Below are 27226 nucleotides of genomic sequence, written 5' to 3' on the forward strand. Positions count from 1 at the left end.
ACGGAAAAAGGAGAAAGAAATGAAGAGCAAGGGAAAAGGAACGGAATGAAAATCAGATGCGATATCTCAAAAGTAGCCGAAAGGTCGGAAAAAGGAGAAAGAAATGAAGAGCAAGGGAAAAGGAACAGAATGAAAATCAGATGCGATCTCAAAAGTAGCCGAAAGGGCGGAAAAAGGAGAAAGAAATGAAGAGCAAGGGAAAAGGAACGGAATGAAAATCAGATGCGATATCTCAAAAGTAGCCGAAAGGACGGAAAAAGGAGAAATAAATGAAGAGCAAGGGAAAGGAATGGAATGAAAATCAGATGCGATATCTCAAAAGTAGCCGAAAGGATGGAAAAAGGAGAAAGAAATGAAGAGCAAGGGAAAGGAACGGAATGAAAATCAGATGCGATATCTCAAAAGTAGCCGAAAGGACGGAGTGCTTGTTCTTGATGATCTACCACTATGGTAAGTACTTACTTTCATATGTGATAAGAAGAGATTCATCCTGTTTAACCAGGACAGACTCTTTATCTAATCTTCTTTAATTGATATCCTCATGGCAACATACCATGAATAAAAGTCACTGCAAGCAAAGACCTGAAGCTGGAGATTACACCCAGCTTATAGTTAACTGCAAAGGTGTTAATGGAAAATTCGACAACTACTGCCAAGATATCACCCAAGGAAGTGTTATGGTACAAGCCTGTAGACATTGCTACTCTCCATGCAGAATGGACTCTCAGAATCATGTCAACGGGCTTCACATATTTAAAGTAACATAATTTTATGTAGCAAGATAATCACCTGGAAGGTGTGTGCTTATAAATGTTTTGGCACAGTCTGGGTGTGAGGAAATAAATGAAGAACTACTTGGTCATTGTTAGACACAGATGCAGCCCTACAAACACAGACTCTAAGTTCTTCTGGACATTCATGCATAGAAAGTGATACTTCCCACACATGGGAAAAAGAAGGTTTACAGTTTGGTTTAAGTTTATCTCAGTGGCTACATCAGTCATAAAAGAGGTCCTGGTTCTAAGTGATATAGGGCATCTGTAAAATATTACATTTTATGATTTAATTGAGAAAAGCCTGCACCTCAGAAATTCTCCTGGCTGAAGTAATGACCACCAGAATAATGGACTTCCAGGACTGGTATTTCAAGTCTACAGAAAAAGATGTCTCAAAGAAAGGAAGAAATTGTGAACTTTTCCAACATGAATAAGTCCCATTGGGAGGTACTGAGTCTCAGATGGGGGACCTGACTTGAAAAGTTTCATACAACAAGGGTTTACAGATCTTACAGGAAGGAAGAGGCTACTCAAGAAGGAAAATTAGAGATGGCAGCCAAATTAAATTTGATTGAAAAATCAAAAATATGTCAAAGTAATCAAGAACAGAATACTTAGGAGATGAAAAGGGGTCTAGTATTTTGTAGGAACTCAAAGTGTAAACCAGGTCAACTTGCCTGTGCAAGCCTTTTGATTTGAAGCTTTTTGAGAAGAAGAAATGATCTGTATGACCCTGCTAGAAAAGAACAGGTATATGGCTAATGGTGGAACATGGAGAGGCAAAACGTTTAGTTCTAGAAAGTGAATACTTGGGTGAGGTTTGACAAACAGATAGCACAGTAGAATCTTGCTCGGACATATAAGTAAGGATGTTTCCCTCAGTTATGGCAACAATAGGGGTTACCATGTTTGCTAAGGTCAGAAAGGGGCCATGAGGAAGATTTTTACCTTGAAGAGCATGTCTGTCTTTTTGACTACTGTCATCAAAGGAAATTAAGGAAGCACTTGAGGCTTGGGTCACCAGTGCGCACAAGCCATCCTTAGGTGGACACCCCGCCCAGGGAATTACAGCTCTTAGTATTACTCAGAAATGCAAAATATTCAAACTTCCGTTTCTCCACAGACAGTGTAGCCTTCATATGAATGCCTGGCTTATGGACTACTCACGGAGCATTAGGAGACAGTGACTGAATCTGTTCACAAAATAACTGGCTTTTTCGGAATGTGGTTGCAGTAAAAAGTAGTTGGACTATATAGCCCACTGCAAGACTCTAACAACGTCCCAACACAGCAGGTAAAAGCACATTTCTCCTGTCTCTTGATGTGCAATATCACAGTTATATAGCTGAAACATAGAGCTATCATCCCTGCAAAAGAGAGGCTCAAAAAGCAGTGATCATAAGCTGAACTACTCACTTCTTGAAAATATTGATGTGAATGTGCAATTTCTGAGATGATCAGACACACATTTGTGGTGACCAAAGCCAGAACAGTCTGCATCTGGAAAGGTTTCTCAGCAGCGGTAGACTCTCAGGTGATGGTCATGGGGATCCAGACTTGGTGACCAGTGGACTTGAAATTAGCCACTGGAAGACAACAACAGTCACCATCATGTGACCCAGATTCTCAAGACAAACGCAACTGAAACCAAATGGGATTCAAGGATCACAGATACTGCAGTGTGATTAACATGCCCTGTGGGAATTATGCTAGAAAATAAACAGTGTTTAAGGTGCACAGGGAAGGAAGAGATACTTAAGTTTGGTACTTTGCAAGAATTATGGTTATCCACAGTGAATGGAATAAAATGAGCAGAGACTCCTGTGAGAAACCAGGGCTTCTTTAAATGCAGCAGCAATGCTGCAGTTGTCTAGGTAAGGAAATATCTTGGTTCTTTGCAGACTCTGGTGAGCTGCTACCATGGACATGCATTAGGTAAACACTCAATGGACAGAGGTGGACTCAAATGATAGGGCCCAAAACTGGTAAAGACTGTTTCTTTACCAAGAAAGGCACTACCTTGGAAACTTGTATATACAAACAACCATTCTGAAGGTTCAAATAGCACATCCAATCTCCTTCTGATGTGTCTGTTATAATCAGCTGGACCATGATCATAAGACAGTATTTTCCAGGAATGAATCAGTTTGGGAAAATCCATAGAATGCTGAGGTTCCATTTTGTACCAAAAATATTCTGGAATAATATCTTAACCCTTTCTGTTTGGACGGGACATTCTGGAAGGCTCTTTTATTCCTTCCCAGCCAAATGTTAGCAAATCTGGCAAAGGTAAAGGGGAGAGCAGGATGAAATAGAAAAGGGACAGTGTAATCTCTGGATATTATTGTCCTCACCCAGTTTCATTTCTCCAAGTCTTTTGGGTTTCTTACATTATGACGAGAATAGAACCTATTTCTAAGTCAAAGTATGATTAAAGTTCATGAAATTAGTATTGTTTCAATCTTTGATGTCAGCCAGAAGTGCTCTTCACAGCACCCGCAATGTGCCCAGTAATGACTTCTTCTGCATTTCATATGGAGTTACATGTAGTGGTAACATATCTAAGTATGATTGTAAATTCTTTTTTTTTTTTTTTTTTTATATAAGACCCATTATTCCTACTACTATTGGAACTGTCTGGATATCCTTCTTTCACATTGTCTTAGTTTCTGCCTGTAAATCCTACTATTGTCACTGCATGTAACAATTTTAATTATACTTTTGTCTTCTTTTCATAGACTACTATATCTGGTTTTCTTGCTTCTATTTTTTGAACTGTTGGTAATAGGTTCATAGCTTACTACTAAGCTAACTGCCCTTGTGAGCCGTTTTAAGCCTAGCCAATTATCCCTTGTGAGAGTCAAACCCTGCACCTTGTACGTGTAAGACAACCACCTTAACCATTAGGCCACCCTCCCAACCCTAATCGCTGATCCCATGTGATATAAACTTCATCATTTTCTATAATGCTTTGTGGTTCGTTTCCAATGTTTTTCAGCTACTTCAGTCTTATAATGTTTACACAATCCCCAATGCAACAGTTTTGCCGCATTATTATGCCTTTCAGTTTACAGTCCTTCTGCCATTACTGTACCACAGCCAGCAACAAGATGTGAGACTGTTTCAATTCTGTTTTACAAAACCTGCATCTGTTTCTCCCACATATTCAATGGACTTTGTAAACCAACGTGTGCGTAGTCCACTATCCTGGGCTGCCAATATTAACCTTTCGTCTTTTGGTTTAAATTCACCTCTCCTTAACCATTACTGCATACGATCCTTATCGATATGAGGTTGTTCCAAGAGTTTTCTGTACTTGCAACTATGTTTATACATTTTCCACATTTATTGCCTCTCATCTGATCTTTTACCTTATATTCTTTCTTTTGTTTTTTGGCACATTCAGTTGCTGCCTGATTTTTTTCTACTTCTGGTTTAACACCAATATGCTTCAGCTAAACCAAGCAAGTAAGTTATCTTAGACTTATTCTCCTCATGTTTTAAAACTTTCACGATGTTTGGGTCCTATGAGGTCAGCAGATAAGTATGCAGTCCTACGATTGTGCATTTATACATGTAATCAATTTCAAGGAGGCCCATATCTCCTTCAGAACAGGGAATATATAATCTTGGTATACACTGATATTTATAAATTATTTGATAAGCATAGAGCATTTTTCTTGTTTTCCTGCCCAACTGATTCAATACCTTTTGGGGCCAGTCAGTCACCCCAAAACCCTACGTTAGGACAGGAAGCGCAACTGTTTTTTAACTTGATCATTATTCCTAGATAGCGCTGTGTTCAGCATTAATTTTAGTCTTCTAAAGTATTCCTTACTAGGTTTTATTCGCAATTATTCATATTTTATTGTTGATCCTTCATCAATTCCCCAAATAGTTTTACACCCCCCCCCCCCCGTCTCAGACTGATGTTTTCTTGGTGCTGCAGCTTTCCTGCTTTAAAGGTTGCCTTTGCACATTTATCAAGACCAAATCACATTCTCATATTATCCAAGAAAGTTTTGACCACTTGCAGTTCTGCTTTCAGTTCCTCATCTGATGAGCTATACAGTTTTAAATTATCCAGAAAAAAGAAGGTGAAAAGTATTTACACTGCTGTTTTCTGGAAGCCAAATTGTAGCCATTACCTAACCTGTTAAGTAGACAGCTTAATAGGTTAAAGACAAGACAAAAGAGCAGCGGTGACAAAAAATCACCCCGGAATATCCCCTTTTGAATCAGGGGTGTTACCAGGATTTTCAAATTTGTACTCACAGCTCCCAGACTGCTGCCCTTTCAACAAGCCACACCCACATTAACACTGCTGCCCAAGCCATGCCCCTTCATATTGCTGATCTCCCAGCAGATCACTGACAAGTACATGCCGGGGTAGTAATTCTGTGCATGATGAAGCAGCATGAGCATTTCATTCCAAAAGTGCACCTTCCTTAAGTCAAAAAACAAAATACCTTTCCATTTACAAATACCTTTCCATTTACAAATACCTTTCCATTTACACTTGGGTAGATCAATCAGTTCCCCCCCCCCCCAAGATTATTCTTCTTCCCCTAGCAGCTCCTAACCCTTGTAGTGGCTCATCAGAGCTCCAGCAGTGCTGCTGACTAAAGGAATGGCAGGCTGTAGGCATCAAATGCTCCACAGTAAAACAAAAAAGGCGAACCAGGAACAACTGCAGACCACCGATTTATTTATTTATTTAACCAAAATTGTACTAAGCGCTTTCACCCACACACATCAGGGCATCTTCAGAGTACTGACAATCCTTGTGTTGAACCTCTTTTTAAATCCTTATGTAAATTAGATAATTGAACAATTAAACAAATTATTACCTACGCAGCTAAAAATTCTTAAAGGTACAATCAGCAAAAATGAACATAAACAGCCAGGACTTGTGCAAACTTGTTAATTTGTAAATGTAATAAAACCTTCTTGTCAAAAACTATGTATATGTAATACCGATAAATAAAAGTAAAAATACATATATAAATATCTAGATAATAGTATAAATCTAAATAATTATTAAATATAAACAATTGTTATACAATCCAGCATAAAATCATTCATTAAAAAATTTCCTAACATTAAAATTCATACTGTTATACAAAATATTTAAAAGATTAAATTATCAGATGTTAACCTAATACATACAAGATCAAATAAATTGAGACTTGTACTTTAGTATACTTGATATAAAAATATGTTCGTTAATACCAGGGCTAGAACTTGCATTTAGCCGTAATTGCCATAAACATTCTTTAGCCTCAAGTAAGGTGTTGTCATCACCACCTTTGTTATTATTGTAGTATACAATTCTGTCAATAACAAAGAATAAAAATCTCTTAAAATTCTGGCATCTTAGACTGTGTATATAAAGGGAACTAGTATTTTTCTGTTTTTTAATGTCTCTAACATGTTCCACTATCCTTTCTCGAAGTTTCCTTATCGTTTTGCCAACATAAAAGGCTGGGCATGATGAACATATAGCTAGGTACACCACCATTTTTGTGTTGCAATTACAATGACCTGGGCATCTAATTGTTTTGCCAAAATTTTGTACCGCAACATATGTTCCATCATTAATAAATTTACAAGTATGGCATGCCCCACATTTGCTCATCGAAGATGTGTTGAACATATTCTTATTATTAACTGCCTCAAAATGTTCTTTAAGATTCATCACCCTACTATAAGTGACCTTGGGCCCAGTCCCTAAATTATCAATAAGGTCACCGTTATTCTGGAGAATACTTATCCAGGTCTCATGTACTATATTAACTATCCTGGGTGATATATCATTAAATGGTATAATAAAGGTGTCATTTCTAGTAGTGTTATTAGTCCTAGATATACTGTTGTCAAAACCATACTTTAATATAGGTTTGTATATTTGATGTCTTTTAATATAAATCTCTTCACTAACTTTAACAATTAATTCTAATGGATAACCTCTATCCAGAAACATATCGGATAATATTTTAATCTCATTGTAAAAATGAATGTCTTCACTAATAATTCTAGAAAATCTGACCGTCTGTCCCTTTACTAAATTCTTTTTCTGGTAATATGGATGGCAACTATCAAACTGTAAAAAAGAATTGGAATGAGTTTGTTTCCTAAAAATACTTGATTCTAACTTACCCATGTTTTTATAGAATAAAATATCTAAGTACTCACAATTGTTGTCAAATATCTTAAAAGTGAAATTCAAAAAACTACATGTCGTTTTTAGAAAATTTTCAAACTCAATAAGCATTTCTCTGTTGCCCTTCCAAAAAATAAGAATGTCGTCCAGGTACCTTAAGTAAAGGGCAATGTTAGGCCAGAAACTAGAAGTAAAAACACTTTGTGTTTCCCATAAGGCTAACACCAAATTGGCATACATGGGGGCGCATCTAGCCCCCATGGCCACACCTGTACTTTGTTTATAATATTCACCATTAATAAACATAAAATTGTTTTCAAGTACAATAGCCATCAGTTCATGTAACAATTTGCATTTAGCCTTATTAGACTCACTAAATTTCAGCAAACTTGTCTCAAACATTTCAAGACCTATGTCATGAGGAATCACTGTGAATAGGTTGACAACATCAATAGTTACCATTGTCGTATCGTCTTCAATATCAACAAAATGTTCTCTAGCTTTTTTGCTCCACAGTGTTGTGATCTGTCGGTACAACATATAATGCTCTCCCTAGGTAACACCCAAGCTGTGAGCCACAGCTACCTCCCTTCCACCCACATGGGTCACCTGGCAATAGCTGTTCACTCCTACAGCCTACACTCACACTAAGCCTTTTAGAACAGTGAACCTTACATTCTCAACAACCAACACATTTTAGATGGGCTCAGTCATACAGCCACTGACAATAAATGAAGATGTGTACCTCTGGGACATACAGCCACTGGCAATAAATGAAGATGTGTACCTCTGGGACATACAGCCACTGGCAATAAATGAAGATGTGTACCTCTGGGACATACTGCCACTGGCAATAAATGAAGATGTGTACCTCTGGGACATACTGCCACTGGCAATAAATGAAGACGTGTACCTCTGGGAGTCAATCAAGCAAAAACTAAAGATGCTGAAATTTACACCCTTACTACCCTACTTACATTCTGTCAATCTCAAGCCTTTGCTGAAAGAAAATTGGTTAAAGCAAGAAAATTACCCTAGGCCCCAGAATCAGTGGGACTGTACATGCTCTAAGGTCTTTTTTGGAGTTTTTTCTAGTCTTATGATCCAGGGATAGTCTATACAAAATTATTGGAAAGAAATGAAAATAAATTCAAGTAAGAAATAAGTTTTGCCCAAAGCTTAACGCTCAAAGCTGACATGATACCACCCAATATGCTGACAAGACAACAGCTTCTAAAAAAAAATGTGCCTGCAAATGCAGGCTGCCTCCCTACCCTCCCACAAAATGAAAACATAGTCACTTTAGGTATAACCTTGTGCTGCTACATGCTGCAAGAACAAATGAAGACATACAGGTTTGATTGTGAAAAATGTTAAAGAAACAATTTCAACACCATTCTCAGCCCCCTTGTAAGCTAGTGTAAGTGATCTCATGTGCCTGTTTCAAATTTCCACTTACAGAATAACTTACTGCCACGCCCTATGCATATTTAAATAGTTGCACAGACACCACCCCCCAGAAATAAATGCAATGCTAAATTAAAAAATAAACCCCTATGGGCAGCATAATAAAATAAAAAAATACTCATTGCATGCAAAAATAAACGTAATTCTCAGAAAGCCAAAAACACTCTTGCTAAACTAAACAAGGAACTCAAGACTAGTATTTTTTAACTGTGCTAGAAATCTCAAACAGTGACTGGCATTAGAGTGAGCTAATAAAAAATATATTGTACACTTGGACCAGAGGATATAGCCAATCCACTGGCCAACTAATTCAGACTGAAATAAAAAAGACCAGGTCCAGAATAAACATGGCTGCAAAATATGTAATCTCCGTGGTATCCCTGAAGTCTCAAAAACAACCCACTAAAGTGTAATGGGTCTAAAAACAAAACAGTGTAAGAAACTTCTCTGTGTGGAAGATTTTCAGTCCATATATTTCTAGTTAATCACTGTATATTAATCAGATCAGACAAGAGTAGTAGAAGTAGCGAACGTAAACTTGTCAAGTCAAAAAGTAATAATAGAAAATATATAATTCTACAGCATTACTAAGTATTCGAAAGTGATCCAAGCAAGGCAGGCAGTCTGTTTCCAGTCGAAAATCCTTTATTAATTACGCAGACAAGCGATCCAAGTAAAACAAAAATAGAGTAATAATTTCCTCACAAGCTTTCTAAATATATATATACTTTTTGTCAGGCATGGGAGTGGTTTATTGTGCTGTAAAACAGTGTTATTGGTACACATGTTAAATTCACATCCCTTCCCCCATCAATGTGATATTCGAGCTGGTCCTTCCCTACCTAGTAGATGTCATAATAATATATAACCCCTATGTACTTTAATGGTACATCTTATTTAACCAAATTATTAAGTAGATTATTAAGTCTGTGATTTTATACAAGGCAATATACTACATGGCTGGAAATATATCAATCTTAGTTAATAAGACTGATATATTTCCAGCCATGTAGTATATTGCCTTGTATAAAATCACAAACTTAATAATCTACTTAATAATTTCCTAACCGGGAACACTCTATAGTATATACCTAGTTGTGAATGAGTAAAACTCAAGCCTGTATGAATATAATGACAGGCAGTACAATTCCTACAGGGATACGTCCCCTGTCTTTGTGACTTTGCTACAGATCTCCCTTCTTGCGACAAAGTGTTCTTAAACAAGAAACAAGGTTTCTCAGTAACAATATCAGTAAGTTCTTCTGAGGCTTTCCGAATGCTCCAATTCCTTTTAATGATGTCACAAAAAATATTAATGTCACTGACATAAGTCAAAGGAACTCTTATTTGTCTGTCACAGAACTGATCCTGTTCTCTCCTACTCTCAGGAGGATGTTCAATACAAATAAGGTTTACTTCTTCCTCTCTCTAGAGACAACTGATGTCTATAGAGAGAGGTAATTATCTATCTCTTTTCCCGAATAGCCTCTGGTTACAAAATCCTTCTTCAGGTTCACTATAGCTCTTGTCAGTTGTGGGTCATTACTCTAGAACCTCATAACCCTGAGGAACAGCCCCTTCAAAACATTCCTAGAAATATGCCTAGGATGCATGCTACTTTAATGTAGTAAGGACTTTTTCCTACTAGGTTTCCTATACAGAGTAGTGTTCAACCTTCCCAATTCAGTCTTCATTGTAACATCAAGAAAATCAGTCTGTTCTTTGGAATACCTATAAGTAAATTTTAAAAATGTTGTTTTGGTATGTAAGCAATCTATAAACTGACATATTAATTCAATGGACCCACCCCACAAACAAAATATATCATCACCAAAATGATTATACCAGAGCAGATATATAATAAACTCATTATTATGCGGCACAAAACTTTCCTGCCATTCTATCAGAGCAAGGTTGGCATAGCTATTGGCACATGCTGTGCCCATAGCCACACCAACCTTCTGTTAAAAGAACTGATCTTTAAAAACAAAAACATTATTCTCTAAAATAATTTTAATAATGTACATATCAAATTAATCTTATCAAAAGACAAAAACCTTACTTTCACCAAGAATTCTCTAATATCTTCAATGTCCATGTGCTGGGGATCACAGTAAGGAGGGGCTAGATATCCATGGTTACAAAACGCTAATCATCGCCATGTCCAGTTACCACTACATTATTCTACAACTCATGCAGAAAGGACTTTGTATCTCTCAACACTATATTTGTTGCATCTAGTACTGGACGTAGAGTCTTTTCTACAAATATAGAAAGTGGTTCTGTGTCCCACCCTTTACTGGAAACTATAGATCTCATAGGTGGACAACGTAAGTCCTTGTGCACTTTAGGAAGGCCATACAAAACTGGAACTAATGGACATTTAACATTAAAGAATTTAAACAAATCATCAGTAATCATTCCAGTCATCAAGGGGTCAGACACAAAAAAAATCCTATCTATCAGCCCTTTAACTAAATCTTTAGAAATCAGTACATAAGTTTAAACACCAGACCTCTTACTGTTTGTTCTGTGTCCTTGGCCCCATTTCTACATTCTTCACACTTTGCTGTCAGAGAACCCTCCATTTCCTCACCCTGCTTCTGGCCCTGTCTTTTGTAGTTATCGGTAATGGTTCTTTCAGTGAAAAAGAAGTTGAAGTTCAATTAATCACTGGTTGAAGGGACACTGTGGCCAGTTGCATGTTCACATTAGGAGGACCAGCAGACATTGCAGCTGAATGAGAGGGCATAACTTCAGGTTCCATAGCAATGGGTATATCCACATGCTGTATCTCTACTCCTGCTGAAGTATTATCATCCACAACTGCAATACGGTCCCTAGACCATGAACTTCATCCCTCCCAATCTTCCGGTATTCTGACATCAAATACCTGCCTCTATAACCCCCTCAAATCTCTCAATAATTTCTGAAGTTATTACCTGTTGCCAAGAACATAATGTCTATTCGGACTAGATTCCATACTAGGCTGCCTACCAGTTGGTTTGAAACTGATATGTCAAACCCCCTACAAAGGCTATTCAATATTAATCTCAAAATAGGTTTTGTGTACCTGTACAAACACTTGTCATAAGTGGATGCCGTCTAACCCTTAAACATTTAGTTATTATTCCAAAGCAAACCTCCTCCTAACGACTTATACCATGGTAAAATGTCCATCCCCCAAACCATGTGAACTCTGCTACCAGTATGGAATTGTTTATAGGAACCCTATACCATCATTTAAACAGCTGCAATGAGGTAGCTGTACCCACAAAGAATAAGCAGAGAACTAACTCAAGTAACAAGCCACCCTGGTGGAACCACAATATCAACAAGTTGTATAACAAAAGGAGGAAGACCATGGCCAAAACTAGGAAGTGCAATACCTAGTAAGGTGAGAAACCCACAAACTAAATAAGCAATTCAGAAATCTTATCAATCCCACCAAAGCAAAATTTAAGGCAGAAATATGCTCAAAGACAAAAGATAACCACAAGGCCTTTATCAGCTTTGTCCGCAACCTCATAGGTAACACAACAGTGTGCAGAACAAATTGGAAATGGAACCAACTAAAAGGAATCAGAGGATACAGCAAACCTGCTGGCTGATAAATTTAATCCAAAGTCCACCCCTTCTTCCCGTCAATACCTCACAGGAGACACCCTTGACCATAAACCTTCTGGCTATCACTAGCAAACAAGTCTGCAATGCACTCTCCAAGGCAAAGAATACTACATTAATGGGCCCTGGTAAGATCCTGGGATACCTCTTGGATAGCATGAAATATGAGCTATCAAATGCTCTAAAATCACTGTTCAATATTAGTCTCCTAACTGGCTTCATGCTTATTGAATGGAGGACTGCAACAGTCAATCCTCATCACAAGGTTTGGCCTTCTACTGACCTGGATAACTACAGATAATAAGTCTGACTAGTCTTCTATGTAAAGCCATGGAAGGAATTATCATGGATATTGTAAATAAAGACACAAGGAACCTGTTTTCTTATTTATGTCTACAATGATTATACCTCTCAACTGTACCTGATTTTCAGGGACGTCCCTGATTTTGACTCAGATTTTAGCTCTGTCCTTCTTAATTCCTCCTATAACTAGTGACTTTTGGAGGAAAGGTGGTGAATTACACTTGATGAATAATGACAATAATTAAGAGTTATAGACTTCTTTTACTTCAGAAAGTGTTTATTAATTCATATGCTCTGATTCTGTCAATGTTTCAAGTTAATAGCACTAATTTTAAAAGTGTCCCTGATTGTCCCTGATTTTTTCGTGACTTGTCCCTGATTCTGTTCAAATTTGTTCCCGATTGGTTGAGGGGTCATACAGATATTGAAATAAAATAGCACAAACACTGATAGAAATTTGCTAAACAAGCAATACAGTCTCACAATGAAAACAGACTTAGCATGAGCAGTAAACTTCTCTGCCCTTGAAACTCACATTCATTGAAACATCATGAAAACCCACATTAAAAGAAAATGCATCTGGCCAGTGGAGGATTAAGTTTACCTTTGAGCTGTTTCAAACCATAGTCTCCTTGCACATATTTATAGAGCCACACATGTGTTCTTTGATTCACCTTCCTGATTTATTAAATTATATTCCTCACTAAGACAGCACCATTTGTTAGAATGGTGTTTTACATTTGTAGTTATGAACATTCTTCTAGTAAGCAATGAAACAAAATATATGAACCAGTAATGACAAAACTAACCATTTCAGAAAATTTCAACCATAAAAGACCACTCAAACTTCTGTCATTACAATCCACCATTACCACTCAATAAGCATGATCTCTACAGAAGTAAAAATCATCAGAATAATTTGACATGCATTAAACTAATAAAGAGGTCGCTACTTGAAAACGACTTTACATTTCAGTGTTTCATCTAAAAAGTCAGTGCCTGCTGCCCTTGAAGAATTAATTGCCTATGTAACATTAAAAAAAATGGTAAGGTGGTAATATTGCAATAAGGAATTACTGACAAAGTGACAAGTTCATAGTTACTAGTCATCTCATACAAAGGACGACACACTCAGGAGCACAGAACTCCCATGTCCCCTTAAAATGCACCAAATAATCCGCAATCAAAATGGCACTGCAATATCAGCACTCCATCAACATGGTGTGGAAGTAGAATCCACAGCCTTCTGCACTCAAGGCAATTATGCTATTAACACTGCTTTCAAATTCTACAACACAAACAGTGACTGCCATTTGAAAAACAAAACCGTTAGTTGCACATTGAAAACACTTAGCATGAGCAACAGTAAACATATCTTCCCTTGAAACTCACAATTCCATGAAAATGAAATGAAACTAAGTCCCTTGAAAATGCACTGAAACTCATAATTACCTGAAAATGTACTGAAACTCAAACTCACAATTCTGTCGGCAGTCTGGTAGTTGGTATACAGGATGCAGACTAGCTCCTGTACCCAAGTTACAGGGTCAAGCCCGATCAAGTTAACTGACTAACCTGCCCTCCCGCTTAACTAGAGCATTATACAATGTGCCTCCATACCTCTCAATCTCTTAGCATAAGAAATCTGTACAAAGCCTAAAATAATGGGGGGGGGTAAAGACCCCAAAACAGGGGCAGATTTTAAATATTGCTCTTACAGACTTAGAAAGTTGCTAGAATAACATTTGTTTTAGCATGCATTTTCTGAAGGAAAGAAGTCTAAAACTCAAATGTGTGACATGCGGTTATTTCAGTCCTCAATGATTTGCCAGAAAACCACAAATATTGAGGAACAGGTCAAAAATATGAGGCAAAAATCAGGACATCTGGCAAAAATCTGAACGACTGAAAGGTACGCACATGTCTCGATCTCTTAGTCGAAGAAAGCTGGACAAAGCCTGAAATAATGGAGACACAACAGCCCGAAATAGGGAATGTGCCTCGCAACCATTTCAAGCAAGAAATCTTGACAAATTCAGTAATAATGGAGGAACAAAGGCACAACAATAGGGAAACCTTTTAAATATTGCCCTTACAGACTTAGAAAGTTGATATAATTACAGGTTTTGCATTAGCATTCAGTCCTAAATGGTTAGCCAGTAATTTGCAAAACCATCAAATTTAGGAGAAATGGAACAAAAATATGAGGCAAAAATCTGGACATTCTGTGAAAATCTGGACAGTTGAGAGGTATGATAGGGATAGATTTTAAATATTGCTCTTTTTAACTTTGAAAGTTGCTAGAAAAACAGGATTTGTGCTAGAATGCATTTTCTGAAGGATATGAATATATATGTCATTTAGTGACTTCAGTCCTCCATGATTTGCCAGAAAACCACAAATTTTATGAGAAACAGACCAACACTATGAGGCTAAATCTGTACAGTTGAGAGGTATGTTAAACACACACACTCCTACCTACCTTCTCCCACATAGCAACACACTCACCCTCTCATTCATACATCAGCAAATGGCTAGTTTACATTACATACTCACACCTACTCTATAGCAACACAAACACACACCTTCTCTTTCATACAGCAACAAATGGCTAGATTAGATATCACATGTACACACACGTGCGCGCACATACATACACACACACACACACACACACACACACACACACACACACACACACACACACATGCACGCCATTTACTTACTTACCATTTTTCTTAATGGAACGTCAGTTTTAAATTGCCCACGGTTTGAGCCATGTGGAGCAGAGCAGCTGTAATGAATGGCACAAAGAACCTGTAACTAATGTCTTCTAGGTGGTGTCATAACAGATTTCAGATGTGGTGCAGGCCACAACAGACACATTCGGTTCTGATTAGTGAGACCTTGGCAGGGATAAGCTGTGAGCATGCCACTGTGCAGCGAAATGTAATACCTGCTAACCATTAAGCATTATTTGTAATAAGGATATGATTTAATGCAGGGAGAGAATGAGACATGTTTCAGGACCATTAGTATCCCCAATATACAGAGTCTGCATGACTCTCTTGATCTGTACAGTAGGTTGTCTAAATGGGAAGTGTTAACATTATGCTTCCTATGGTGAAGTCAGCATCACTTTTTTTAAATGTTTCCTAACTGAAAAAAAAATTAAAATTGGTATAATTGCCTGTGGTACACTAGCAAGGTGCCAGATGATAAATGGGATTAAGCACTATGATTTCATATCACCTGAAATTTCATTCACGTACTTTTTTGTTTCCGATTCATCATTTGGGTTTTCTTATTATGTTAAATGTTCTGCAGCAGTACACTATCTAGCTACCTCTGAATTTGTCTACCTTATGATTTCATCTTGCACTAACGCAAAGCTTCCAACTCTCTCATAATGGGGAATGGCCCAAGGGCACATGCTGCATGATTTTTTCATTATCTGCTACGATTGTAGACCTTCTTTCAAGATGGTGCAGAATCAATAGGCATAGCATGTCGTGGTACATCCTGAAAACGAATTTCTGCAGCTGTTAGTAGTGCCATGTACACACACACACACACACACACACACACACACACACACACACACACACACACACCATTTACTTACTTACCTTTTTTCTTAATGAAACGTCAATTTTAAATTGCGCGTAGGAGTCAAAATAGGTTTACATTTGCGTTAGCATGTGTGCGACACACACATGTCTTTCCTTCAAGAAAAAGGCAATACTTTAGCTTTCTCCCCTGGATCCTAGTGCCTGCCCTCTGCTACCCCTCCATTCAAACACTGTACTGAAGTGTGTACAGTGAGTATGCCTCCTGACGTCCCTGCTTTGAATTGTTATCCCTGGAATAATAATCTTTCCTTTATCATGGCTTAACTGCAATGTGCTCTACCACTGTTTCATGGTCACTGTAATGTAGTCAATCAGTACAGGGTATATCGTATAAATTTTTAAGCACTCTTTTATCTATGAATGTGGAATACTGTTAAATGTTTTTTTGTAGTCTAGCCATGCCTTACTTAGATGCTTCCCCTTTTTGGCAGTTCTCCATTATGACTTTAACAATAAATGATCTTTTGTTCCATATGACTTCCTTTTGTTACCCTTTTTTTCTATTGCCATGACTGAGTTTTCCCCTAAATGACTATAAACTCCAGCGGCATCAATTCCAGTGTACAGTTTATACATCGTTGGAAGGCAAGTTATTGCTCTGTAGTTTTTAGGACACCTTGCAGGTTCATTCTTAAGTAGTACTGTTTTTCCTGCTGTTAACCAGGTTGGCATCTGTTCAGAGTACATATCAAAACAGTTCTTACTCATGGCTAAATCTTCATGTTAAAACTGTTAATACGTTTAGCCAGAAGTTAGGTACTACATCTGGGCCTGGGGTTTTTCATTTAGGAGCTTTTCGTAACTTTGTTTCAGTTTTTCTGGCTGTTACTTCATCCCATTTCATATCCTGTACATTTGAACTTTTTATTCTTTCTTTTACTTCTTCTATCCATTCAACATCTTTGTTATGTTCCACAAGATCTTCATAGATATTTCTCCAAAATGTGTCTATTTCTTCTATTTTTGGGTTTCAATTCCTTTTGCCTTGTTTCCCTTTTCCCTATAAAACTTTTTTGGGTCATCAATAAATTGCTTAGTTTCTACTTTTCTTTTATACTTATCTGCGTATCTTCTACGTTTTTCTGCCTGTGCCAATATCTTTAGTTTATTATTTGCAATAGTGTATGATAGAGCTTGATGTGTTCTAATATTGTGCGTTGCTTTTATCACATCTACCTTTCTAAGTAATTATGATGATCTGTTCCCTGTTCTATAATCTTCCAACAGTGACACTTCTTGTCTTAACTGTGTTATAGTTTTCTCTAGACAATACTTCCATTGTGGCATTTGATTTCGTCCCTTCCTTTTCCACATTGCCCTGTATTTTTGTGGTAAGACTTTCTCTATTATTAATTTAGCTCACGGTAATACATTCTATTTACTTCTGTTATAGCACATACATTTCTGTGTTCATTTGTTTTACCAGACTTCTACAATTTTGGATCTTATTGACTTTCTGTAGTCTGTTTCGTTCATTGATCTTAATATGTCTATCCATCTTAATTAAATCAAACATCTCTCCCCTTAGATCATGTTCTTCTAAACTGAGAGCGCATTCTTTGTTCTCCATTTCCTGCAGGCATTCTACAGAAATGTCTACAGCGTCTTCCTGTACCATATTCCCTTCAGTTTCATCCTGTGTCTTCTGTTGCTCTTTCATATGGGAACTCACTAGCCTATTACTCCACAATATTGGCTGCATCAGAGTTACCATAGTTTCCTGTTCCTTTCCTTGCTGTGCAACTCCAACTGAATTTTTGTACTGGTTTCCTACTGAAGGCTCCAAAGTATCTTCATATGGTACCTGATCAGATGCTTCCCACTCCACTGGTTTCTCCTTAATTTGGAGGCCCATTATTCTATTCTGCTGTGGTGTTATTAGAGTTAGATTTTCTACACTAAATCCTTCACTTAGCAGGTAATCCATAAAAGGAAATTGTGTGCTCACCATAACGCTCCATCTGTGTTGTCCATTTTCATTCTTCCTTAACTATTGGGTTTGGATCCAAGGAAAGGATCTGACTTGGCTGTTAGACTAGCTCATGGCCTCCAAAAAACTCTCAAGCTCCTTCCCTACCCATAATGCACCAGTCTCTAACATTCCTCAGATCTTGTTTGCTGCTTGACAGGAAGACTATTATGAAATGCTGTATCTGCAGCTCAACACAAAAGGCAGACACGTCCTTAAAGCCTCTCACTCCTCCAGAAGTCAGTCATTGAAAAAGTTACAGGTTGGTGGGTGGGGAGGTGAGGAAGAATGAAAATGAACAACACAGATGGAACATTATGGTGAGTACATAACGTATTTATCTGATGTTTTCAATTTTCATTCATTCCTAAACTAATGGGACAGTGCCCCCAGCTACCTTAAATACTGAGTGGACTCTAAGGAAGGATATTCCTGAGTATGGTTGACCCAAAGGCTGCTCTTCCCTTGAGACCAGGTCAACTTTGTAACAAGTGATAAAGGTATGATGATTTGACAAAGTTCAGCTGTACATACATCATCCATAGAAGCTCTAGACGGAACACAGATGAAGTTGCCATAGAACTGGCTAAATGAGCTTATACAGAGTTTGGTAATGGAAGATTCAACTTGTTATAGATAAATGAAATGCAATCTCAACCATCTAGCTAGAGTTACCTTTGTAATTGATTTGCCCAGTTTAGTATGTGCAAAGGAAATAAATAGCTGATCTGTCTTTCTAATTTCTTTTGTTCTGTGTAGGTAGAAACACAATTGTCTCCGGCTATCCAGTAAATGCAGCATGTATTCTCCTTTATTTTCAGTTATTGGAAAGAATATTGGTACATTAATGGATTGGTTGATTTTGGATTCTGATACCATCTTAGGAAGAAAGGAAGCACTGGTACATAGCGTGACCCTATCTTTATTAAACATCAAATATGGAGGCTTGGAAGATAATGCTTGAATTTCTGAAATACTTTAGTAGATGTAATTGCAACTAGAAAGATAGTTTTGCAGGTCTGAAATTTAAAATCGCATTTAGCTGCCAGCCCAAAGGGAGAATACATTTAGGTTTGCAGTACCAAATTTAAATCCGATGGTGGAGTGCGATCTTTATAAGAGGTCTTAGCAGAAGAGTGCCTCTCAAAAACGCTTTGCACAGCTTAGAAGAAGCCAGTGAAGAATTTTGAAATCCAACATGAAAGTTAGATATTGCTGGACTTCTATACTTGATGAACTAGCACCTTATTAAATAGACTTACCAAACATTCCAGAAGAGATTGAACTAGAACTGAGAAGGGGTCAATTTGATTTTGCTTTGCCCAACAAAGGAATCTTTTCCGTTTACTTCTTTAGAGTTTTCCAGCAGAAGCTTTATGTGAAGATAAAAGTATGGATTCAACAGGGGAAGATAGCATAGGCTGTTTGGCTATTAGGGGAATTGGAGAAACTGTGCTGTCACTTTGAGGTTTGAGATTTCTGGGTAAAGCATGCCTGTTGGGTGGGACAGAATGTCTGGAGTTGGATCCAGAATCCAAGTTGGATATTGTAGGTGAGGCCAAAGAAAGGGAAGCCAAATCTGTCGAGGACAGTAAGGTGCAATGAGGATGACTTTGCTCTTCAACCTGGTTGCTTTCTGCAGGAATTAGGGAATTAGAGGAGTCAGAGGGTAAGCATACAGAAGACTGGGGGACCAATTGAGGAGAAGATCATCCCTCTGTGATTCCCCTGGTGGTGGGAGGGGGGGGTAAGGGCAAAAAATCTGCTGCACTTGTTGTTAAGTGGAGAGGCAAATAAACTGCAGCAAGGCTGGCCCCACTGACTGAAAATCATTTCCGTCATTTTGTTGTTGAGAGACCACTTATGAGGTAGTAAGATGGACCTGCTCAGTGTGTTTGCTATCACGTTGGATCTCCCCGAAATATGCATTGGTAATAGAAAGGGGTTGGAAGATAACATCCATTGCCAAACTCTGAGGGCTTCTCGACAGAAGGGTTACGATTTGTTTCCCCCTTGTTTTTTGATGTACCAAACTACTGACATGCTGTCTGACTGGAATACAACTGTTCTGAGAGGAAGACATTCTTGGAATGCCTGCAATGCCAAAAGCACCGCTCTCATCTCCAGAACACTGATATGCTAGTTGGCTTCCTTGGGGGATCAAGCAACTTGGACTGTTTTCCCCAGAAAATGCCCCCACCAACCCAATCTGGGAAGTGCCCATGGTCACTATGGCCTTGGGATGAGGGAGAACGAAAGGCGGCCTTGTAAAACCTGTTGCAGTTACATCCACCAGTAAATGTATCTTTTGCATACTTGAGTTATTCTTATCTTTAATGAGATGGGTTGAGAAAGTATTGACCACTGTATTGTTAACATTCATTGTAGAATTCTCACGAGGAATCTTGCTAAAGGAACTAAAATTATTGCTGCTAACACTGACCCTATGGCTTGCAGAATCAATCTGGCTGAAATTCTGGCACTGCAAATTATTTTCATGGCCTGCATCCTTATTGTTTGCACTCTTACAAGTGGAAGAGAAATTACCACAGCCACTGTGCTGAACACTGCTCCTATGAATTTCAAAGTCTGGATGGTTGTAAGTGACATGTTGTAAATTATGCTACCACAGACACTGTGCTGAACACTGCTCCCATGAATTCCAAAGTCTGGATGGTTGTAAGTGACATGTTGTAAATTATGCTACCACAGACACTGTGCTGAACACTGCTCCTATGAATTCCAAAGTCTGGATGGTTGTAAGTGACATGTTGTAAATTATGCTACCACAGACACTGTGCTGAACACTGCTCCTATGAATTCCAAATTCTGGATGGTTGTAAGTGACATGTTGTAAATTATGCTTATTCTGAAATGAGAACAAGCTTGTAGAACCTGATCTCTTGCTTCTGTCATGTGATGTTTGGTTGGGGTGGTAATGAGCCAGTTGTCTAAATATGGAAACATCCGAGATCCTTGCAGTCTCAAATGAGCTACTACCACTGCCATGCACTTGGTGTACACCCTGGGGGCTGTGGTGAGGCCAAAGGGCAGTGTTCTGAACTGATAGTTACTGGCTCCCAGACAGAAATGTAAGCACCTTCTGGATTGTCTATTCATCTTTATGTGACAGTTCACATCCTGAAGGTCTACGAGCACATCCAGTCATCCTTGCTAAGAAAGGGCAGAATGGATTGAACCATAACCATCCAGAAATTTGTGTGTTAAACTGACTTGTTCAACATAGTGAGATCCAGAATTGTTCTCCAGTCCCGTTTTCTTTGGCACTGAAAAGAAATTCCAGATTCTCTTTGGTCTGGTAGTACCTCTTGGGTGACTTTCTCTTTGGTCTGGTAGTACCTGTTGGGTGACTTTCTCTTTGGTCTGGTAGTACCTGTTGGGTGACTTTCTCTTTGGTCTGGTAGTACCTGTTGGGTGACTTTCTCTTTGGTCTGGTAGTACCTGTTGGGTGACTTTTTTCTTAGCAGCATTTGGATTTCTACAGCTGCTGCCTTCCTCTGATTGGGTGGAACATCAGGAAATTTTGTTTACTATGGAGGAGGTAGGGAAAAGGGAATAATATAACCACTGGAAATAATCCTCTGCACCCAGTTGTCTTTTGTTATATCTAGCCAGGTTCTCTGTTGCAGAGATGCGGCCCTAACTGCCTCTAGACATGGGAAATCAGGCCTTCTGTCAGGAGCGCTGAAAGGGTCTGTCAGAAAAGGAATCTCTAGATCCCCTTGGTTCTGTGGGCCTCCTCTGCCACAGGGGAGTCACCTTCCATTATAGCTCCCCCCTCTTGCTCTGGGGGAACTATCTCCACATGTATCCTGGAAAAGACTCTGGAACTTTCTGAACCACATTTTTCACCCTCCCCATTGATTCCTAGAAAGGGTCCTTTGCGGAGGTCTAAAAATGCACCCCCACTATAGATACTGTCTTTCCATCTTTCTCGCACCTGAAGAGTGTATCCTTCACTGTGGGGTCAAATAAAGAAGTGCCTTCAAAAGAAGAATTGATAAATGAGGACTTGAAGGGCTCTGAAAAATCACACAGGAGCATCCAGGCATGCCTTCTGATGGAAATACCTGAACCCACAACCCTTAAGGCACCTTCTGCAGCATGCGAGAGAAGCCTCATGGATGAATTAGATATAGTTTGTAGGGTAACCAATTGAGAGACTACTGAAGATTGAGCCTCAGCAGTTTCAGTTCCAGAAATAGATTTTGATAACTCTTTAATCAAATTTCTTTGAAATCTCATAAAATGTGCTAGACAATTCAGCGATCAGAGTGCAGAAGTCATTGAAGTATAAACACGCTTCCCAAATCTGTCAGTTGCCCTAGACTCTCTGTTAGGAGGATGAACAGTGGATCTCTGTTCCACAAGTTCCTTTTTCATAGCTGCCACCATGACCACGGCATCTATTGGAAACCCTTTACCCCTAAAATTCCCTTCCTACTGGTGGAGCCAGAATCTGGTCTGGTCACTTGGGGATTAGTTCAACCAAATCAGGTTCCTTTCACATCCATCTGGGACCAAATTAATGAGCTCATTGGCTGGGACACTAACCCAGGAGGTAGACGGGCCAGTTCCAAAAGCCTCCAGAAATACTGATTGCTCTTGAGTAATGTCTTGGGAAGACCAGCCACCCTTCTGCTTAAAGATCTCAAGAATGTCTCCAAATGAAACATCATCAGGTGGTGATTTTGCGGACTCTTCTCCTTTACTGATGTCAGTACCCTTGGTGACTGAATCCTGAGGAGAGTCCAAGTGCCTCCTTTTGTACTTCCTCTTCCTAGGGACTTCCTCCTTGGGGAGGCCCGGTGAAGTATCAGAAGAGATACCCAGATGGGTGGCCTGGAAGCTTTAAGCCAGCTGTTCTTGTGGGGTAGAAATTAGAGGCTGACGTTGCAAAGTCATCTGAGAAGTAGAGGGTGGATCCAAGGGGGTAGGTCCCTTCTGTCCTGCTGGAGCAGAGAACACTCTCTTCAAAACCTTAAAGGTAGATTGCTACGGAGAAAAGAAAGTCAGTGGAGCTGAGAAAGCAAGTTTCTGGCCCATCACCTCCCTCTGCTCTGACAGCGACCCCCTCAAGGGGGAAGCGGGAACTGAGCTGTCCAATTCCGAAGCTCCGAGATGAAGAGACAGCTCTGAAAACACCACGGAGACAACTCCAGCCTCCCACATCCAACAGGGATGCTTTGGCTCCAAGAGTCATTTGGCTCTGAGCATGTCGGAGCCAGTGTACTCAGCAGTATCTGGATCCAAAGAAAGTTCTTCCTTTGGATCTGAACCAGATGGACCCAGAATGGTCAGATCCAAGGACTCTAAAACAGTAGGCTGGATTAGAGGAGGAGCATTAACTGGTGGATTAGTGTATGATCATGCTTCTTGAACCAAGAGGGCAGAAGCCACACGAGCTCCCATCTGAATTTGCTCCGTGAGGAATTTCTTCATCATTCTCTCCACATACATTTCAGTTAAACTCCTGGAGGAATGAAAAGATGCCAGGGATGGAGACTTAGACCACCTTTCCAAAAAAAGGGGAAGGCAGTCTGGATGGAACTAGACCCAAACGGGGAGATTATGTGGATCTGGGTAGAGGCTTTGGATCCAAGACAGTAGGATTTGATTTAGATTTTGTTGGATTCAAAGAAGGTCGGATCTTAACAAGTTTCAAATCTGATTTCTGCACTTTTTTGGATGTTCCAATGAGAAAGAGGCGGAAGCCTCCAAATGTTTAGACGTCTTCAATGGGTCTTTAGCTTTCTGTTTGGGGGATTGAGCCCCAGTGATGGCTCCAGAAAAAGAGGTGGGCAGCAAACCCTTGTCCATTATATCATAAACCTTGCTAATGGACTCCCAGATATACTTGTAGATGGACCACTGCATCATGGAAAATAGACTACCTTGCCTCTAGGTTTTATGACTCTGCTGGAAATGGGCCTGGTTATTTGGCTTGCCTCTAGCACTTCTTGCTGAGGCTTCTGCTATGTACCATACCAAAACCACATCCTGCGCTGCCTTCTTTGTATTCTGGAAAAGGATGACTGTGGGAAGTCATACTTGGCATCTGCATCTGTTAGGGTTTGATCTGTTTTCTGTATTTATTAATTAACATATTTAATTTTGTTTATTGGGTTTCTACTGGTTGATGGAACTCTTCTGCAACAGATACTTTCAGAAAACCATCGCTGCAAAACTGCAAGCACGACACCAAGGCCTTGGCCAAAATAAATCTCTAAAAATCAAAGAAAAGGTTGAGTAAAAAATCCAGCAAATATGGGGAATCATTCATGATAAGAAGAGAAGATGAGAGGAGAAAAATAAAGTTCTTACAACCTCAGCTGAAAAAAAATGCAGCCCGGGTCGTTTTATTCTGACTTAAACCAACAAGATGTAGTGAAGCATGGGGTGGGGTGGGGGGTGGTTGCAAGAAAACTAGGACATTATGTTTTGTTTGCTAGGTTAGTCTCACTAGGCTAGTGGCCTATTGTTTAATGGCCGCAACAATAGTACTGCAGGTTAAAGAGGATGACCCTTTTCTTATCATGTCTGGCAGCTGCATTATAAATCTATAAATGATACAGACTTTGAGTTCCACAGCTGAATGTTTGCAGATAAATATAACAAAATACAGCTATATTGTACCACACTGACTCGTGATACATAGAAAGCTGTTGCAATGTGACACAGCTGAATGCAATCCAAAGCACAGGTAAGTACCATACATATTCTCAAGCTACATAACACATGGCTTTGTAGTCAGGAAAGAGAGTTGTATTATACAGCAAGAAAATGAGTCCCAAAAGAACATGGGGATGGGTGGTAAGGAAAAGAAAGCGGTGAGGGAGTACTTACAATGAGCATGAAATTGTTGGAGCAGATGCTGGGGTAAGTTGGAAACCATGGTAATAAAATTTGGGTCAGATAACTGTCTAGCAATTAGTGTAGGGGATTAAAGCTATGAGCTCTTGAAGAACTGCATGATGTAGTCCTGAGTTTGATTCCCGCAGCTTCCATCTGTGTACTGTGTGACTCTCTGCAAGTCACTTAACCAGGCAATGCTCCCCGTTTAGCCCTGTAAAGAGGTTTGTGTCTAGTGGCATTAACCAATTAACTAATAAATAAATAGATTCCAATGTGGAATGTTAATCCCTGCAACACTGGAATTCAGTTAAACAATGCCAATAACAGTAGAATTCAGATAAATAATGGCATTGTATTGACTTTATGCAATCAAGTGTCTGTTAGGTTTTACCACCAACAGATCAAATATTTCTACTTAAATGTCATATTCTTTTAACTTAGGCAGTGGAAGAAAAAAACATTAAGGGTTTAAGCTGTACCTGAAAACCATGGCTCATATCCATATGAGCGATATGCCACAAATCGTCATCATTAGATCTGTTTTGGTACTTCCCCAAAAAGTGGAGGGTGTCCTTTTTATTGATTTTCAGAACTGCTTCAGTCTCGTACTTCATCTACAAAGACACACAATTGAGTCATCAAATTAAAATGGAAAATGTGAGATGAAGGTAAAATGTAAACGAGTTTTCATGCTGCTAAAAAGATGTGCCACAGCACTGGTGAAGATTTTAATTCAGAAATGGTCAGAGGAAACTGCCATAGAAAATAAGAAATGGATATTAGCATTACTGCTGAATATGCAGGTGAAGACAGCAAACTGCCAAAGTTTCAAACATTACCACCAGCGTTTTGCATTTCTTATTCAGTTGAAGCCATTTTCTCACATCTGATATGATTAATCATAGCACTGCATACTGCAAAGTGCCGACTTTAAATTTCAGCTGAACAAGAGGGCTGTGTCATGTCCCTTTCAAGCACTATCAGCATGTATTAGCCAAGGGATCCCACACAAGCAGTACCACAGGCACAATTAACAGCATACTGCACCCAATGCTCGTAGCATTAATGAGTTAAAGAGCCTTATTTTAATGCAAGAAAGCTCTGCATAAGAAATTCCTAACTTACTAACCTGGTACTGCAGAGTTTCTGCTAAGGAAAAAATAAAAATAAATGCATATCCACTTAGGCATACTAAAGAAGGGGCATAGCCTTCTGCAACATCACCAGTTACATCTGAAATAGTAAGCTCTTACAATAGAAATGCAACTTATTTAAGTTTTCTTTTGTTCTGATTTTGCAAGGGGTACAGTGATTAAGAAGCCTGTATTAACAGAAATACATTAAATACACAACTGGGTGGCAAACCGTTGTTATATCTGCACTGCAAACATAAACTTATCTAATATATATTACCTAAGATTGAGCAGAAAAATCACAAATGTATAACGAGCTAATTAGACAGAAAACAAAAACACTAAAATGCACTGTCAGGCTTTCTAACTGTAAAAATTCATAAACATTCCATGCACCTTAAGACAGATCCTCTGTACATCTCTAGGGATATCAGCTCTAACACTAAAGTCATTGTTTACAATACATTCCCCAGCCTATTCACAAGACACAAATGGCATAACAGAGCCTTTGACTCCAGTACTGAATATAAAGTAGAATTGTGTAAGTTAAACTTACCATAACAGTAGATAATTTGAATTATCACTGCTGCAGTAGCCTAAGCTATATGGGTTACATCCTGCAATGGATATGACAGCTGGCCATCTTCCAAAGATTCAGGGCACTTTCCACATGCCCAACTGTTAGGCAGCTTGAGCTGAGCTAACTAAAAGACAGGTTTGAGTGTGAAGTGTTTCAGAGCTTTCCTGCCAGCAGAAAGGGGGGGACTGAAACCTGGAAGGACAATGATATTTCACATTCTGGCTCCAAAAACACACCAGTAACAAGGGGGCTGGAGGGAGGGAGCAGCTACTGCAGCAGTGATCATTCAAACATCTACAGTTACTGTAAGTTTTGTGTTCATCATACTGAATACTGCTGTTGTAGCCTTAACTACAAGGGTAGATTACCAGACCTATCTATATTTGGGAGGTGGAAGGAGAAGGGTTCAGGAGCCCCTGGAGAATGGTCCTAGCAAAGTCTGACCTGGACCTACAGAAAGAATCAAGCTTATAGGCTTTGTAAAAGTACGTACAGAGGAGCACGCAGCAGCTTCTAGAATACTTCTAGAATCCAACCCTTTCTAAAAAAGTCATAGATGAAGCCAAATCAAGCTTATAGGCTTTGTAAAAGTACGTGCAGAGGAGCAAGCAGCAGCTTCTAGAATACTTCTAGAATCCAAGCCTTTCTAAAAAAGTCATAGATGAAGCCAAATCAAGATTATAGGCTTTGTAAAAGTACGTAC

General features: G+C 39.0%; 1 protein-coding gene across 1 annotated transcript in view; it reads right to left on the bottom strand.

Annotated features, from left to right (window-relative positions):
* Positions 1-27226, bottom strand: part of LOC122816125 — a gene marked incomplete in the record, with an annotated part of 1432330 nt that overhangs the window by 552130 nt on the left and 852974 nt on the right. The window contains 1 exon segment of the mRNA XM_044088884.1: positions 25290-25424. Coding sequence (XP_043944819.1) covers positions 25290-25424 — 135 coding nt within the window.

Source organism: Protopterus annectens, chromosome 12.part0 (assembly GCF_019279795.1).
Source record: "Protopterus annectens isolate FY-2018-M chromosome 12.part0, PAN1.0, whole genome shotgun sequence".
In the NCBI taxonomy this organism is placed as follows: domain Eukaryota; kingdom Metazoa; phylum Chordata; order Ceratodontiformes; family Protopteridae; genus Protopterus; species Protopterus annectens.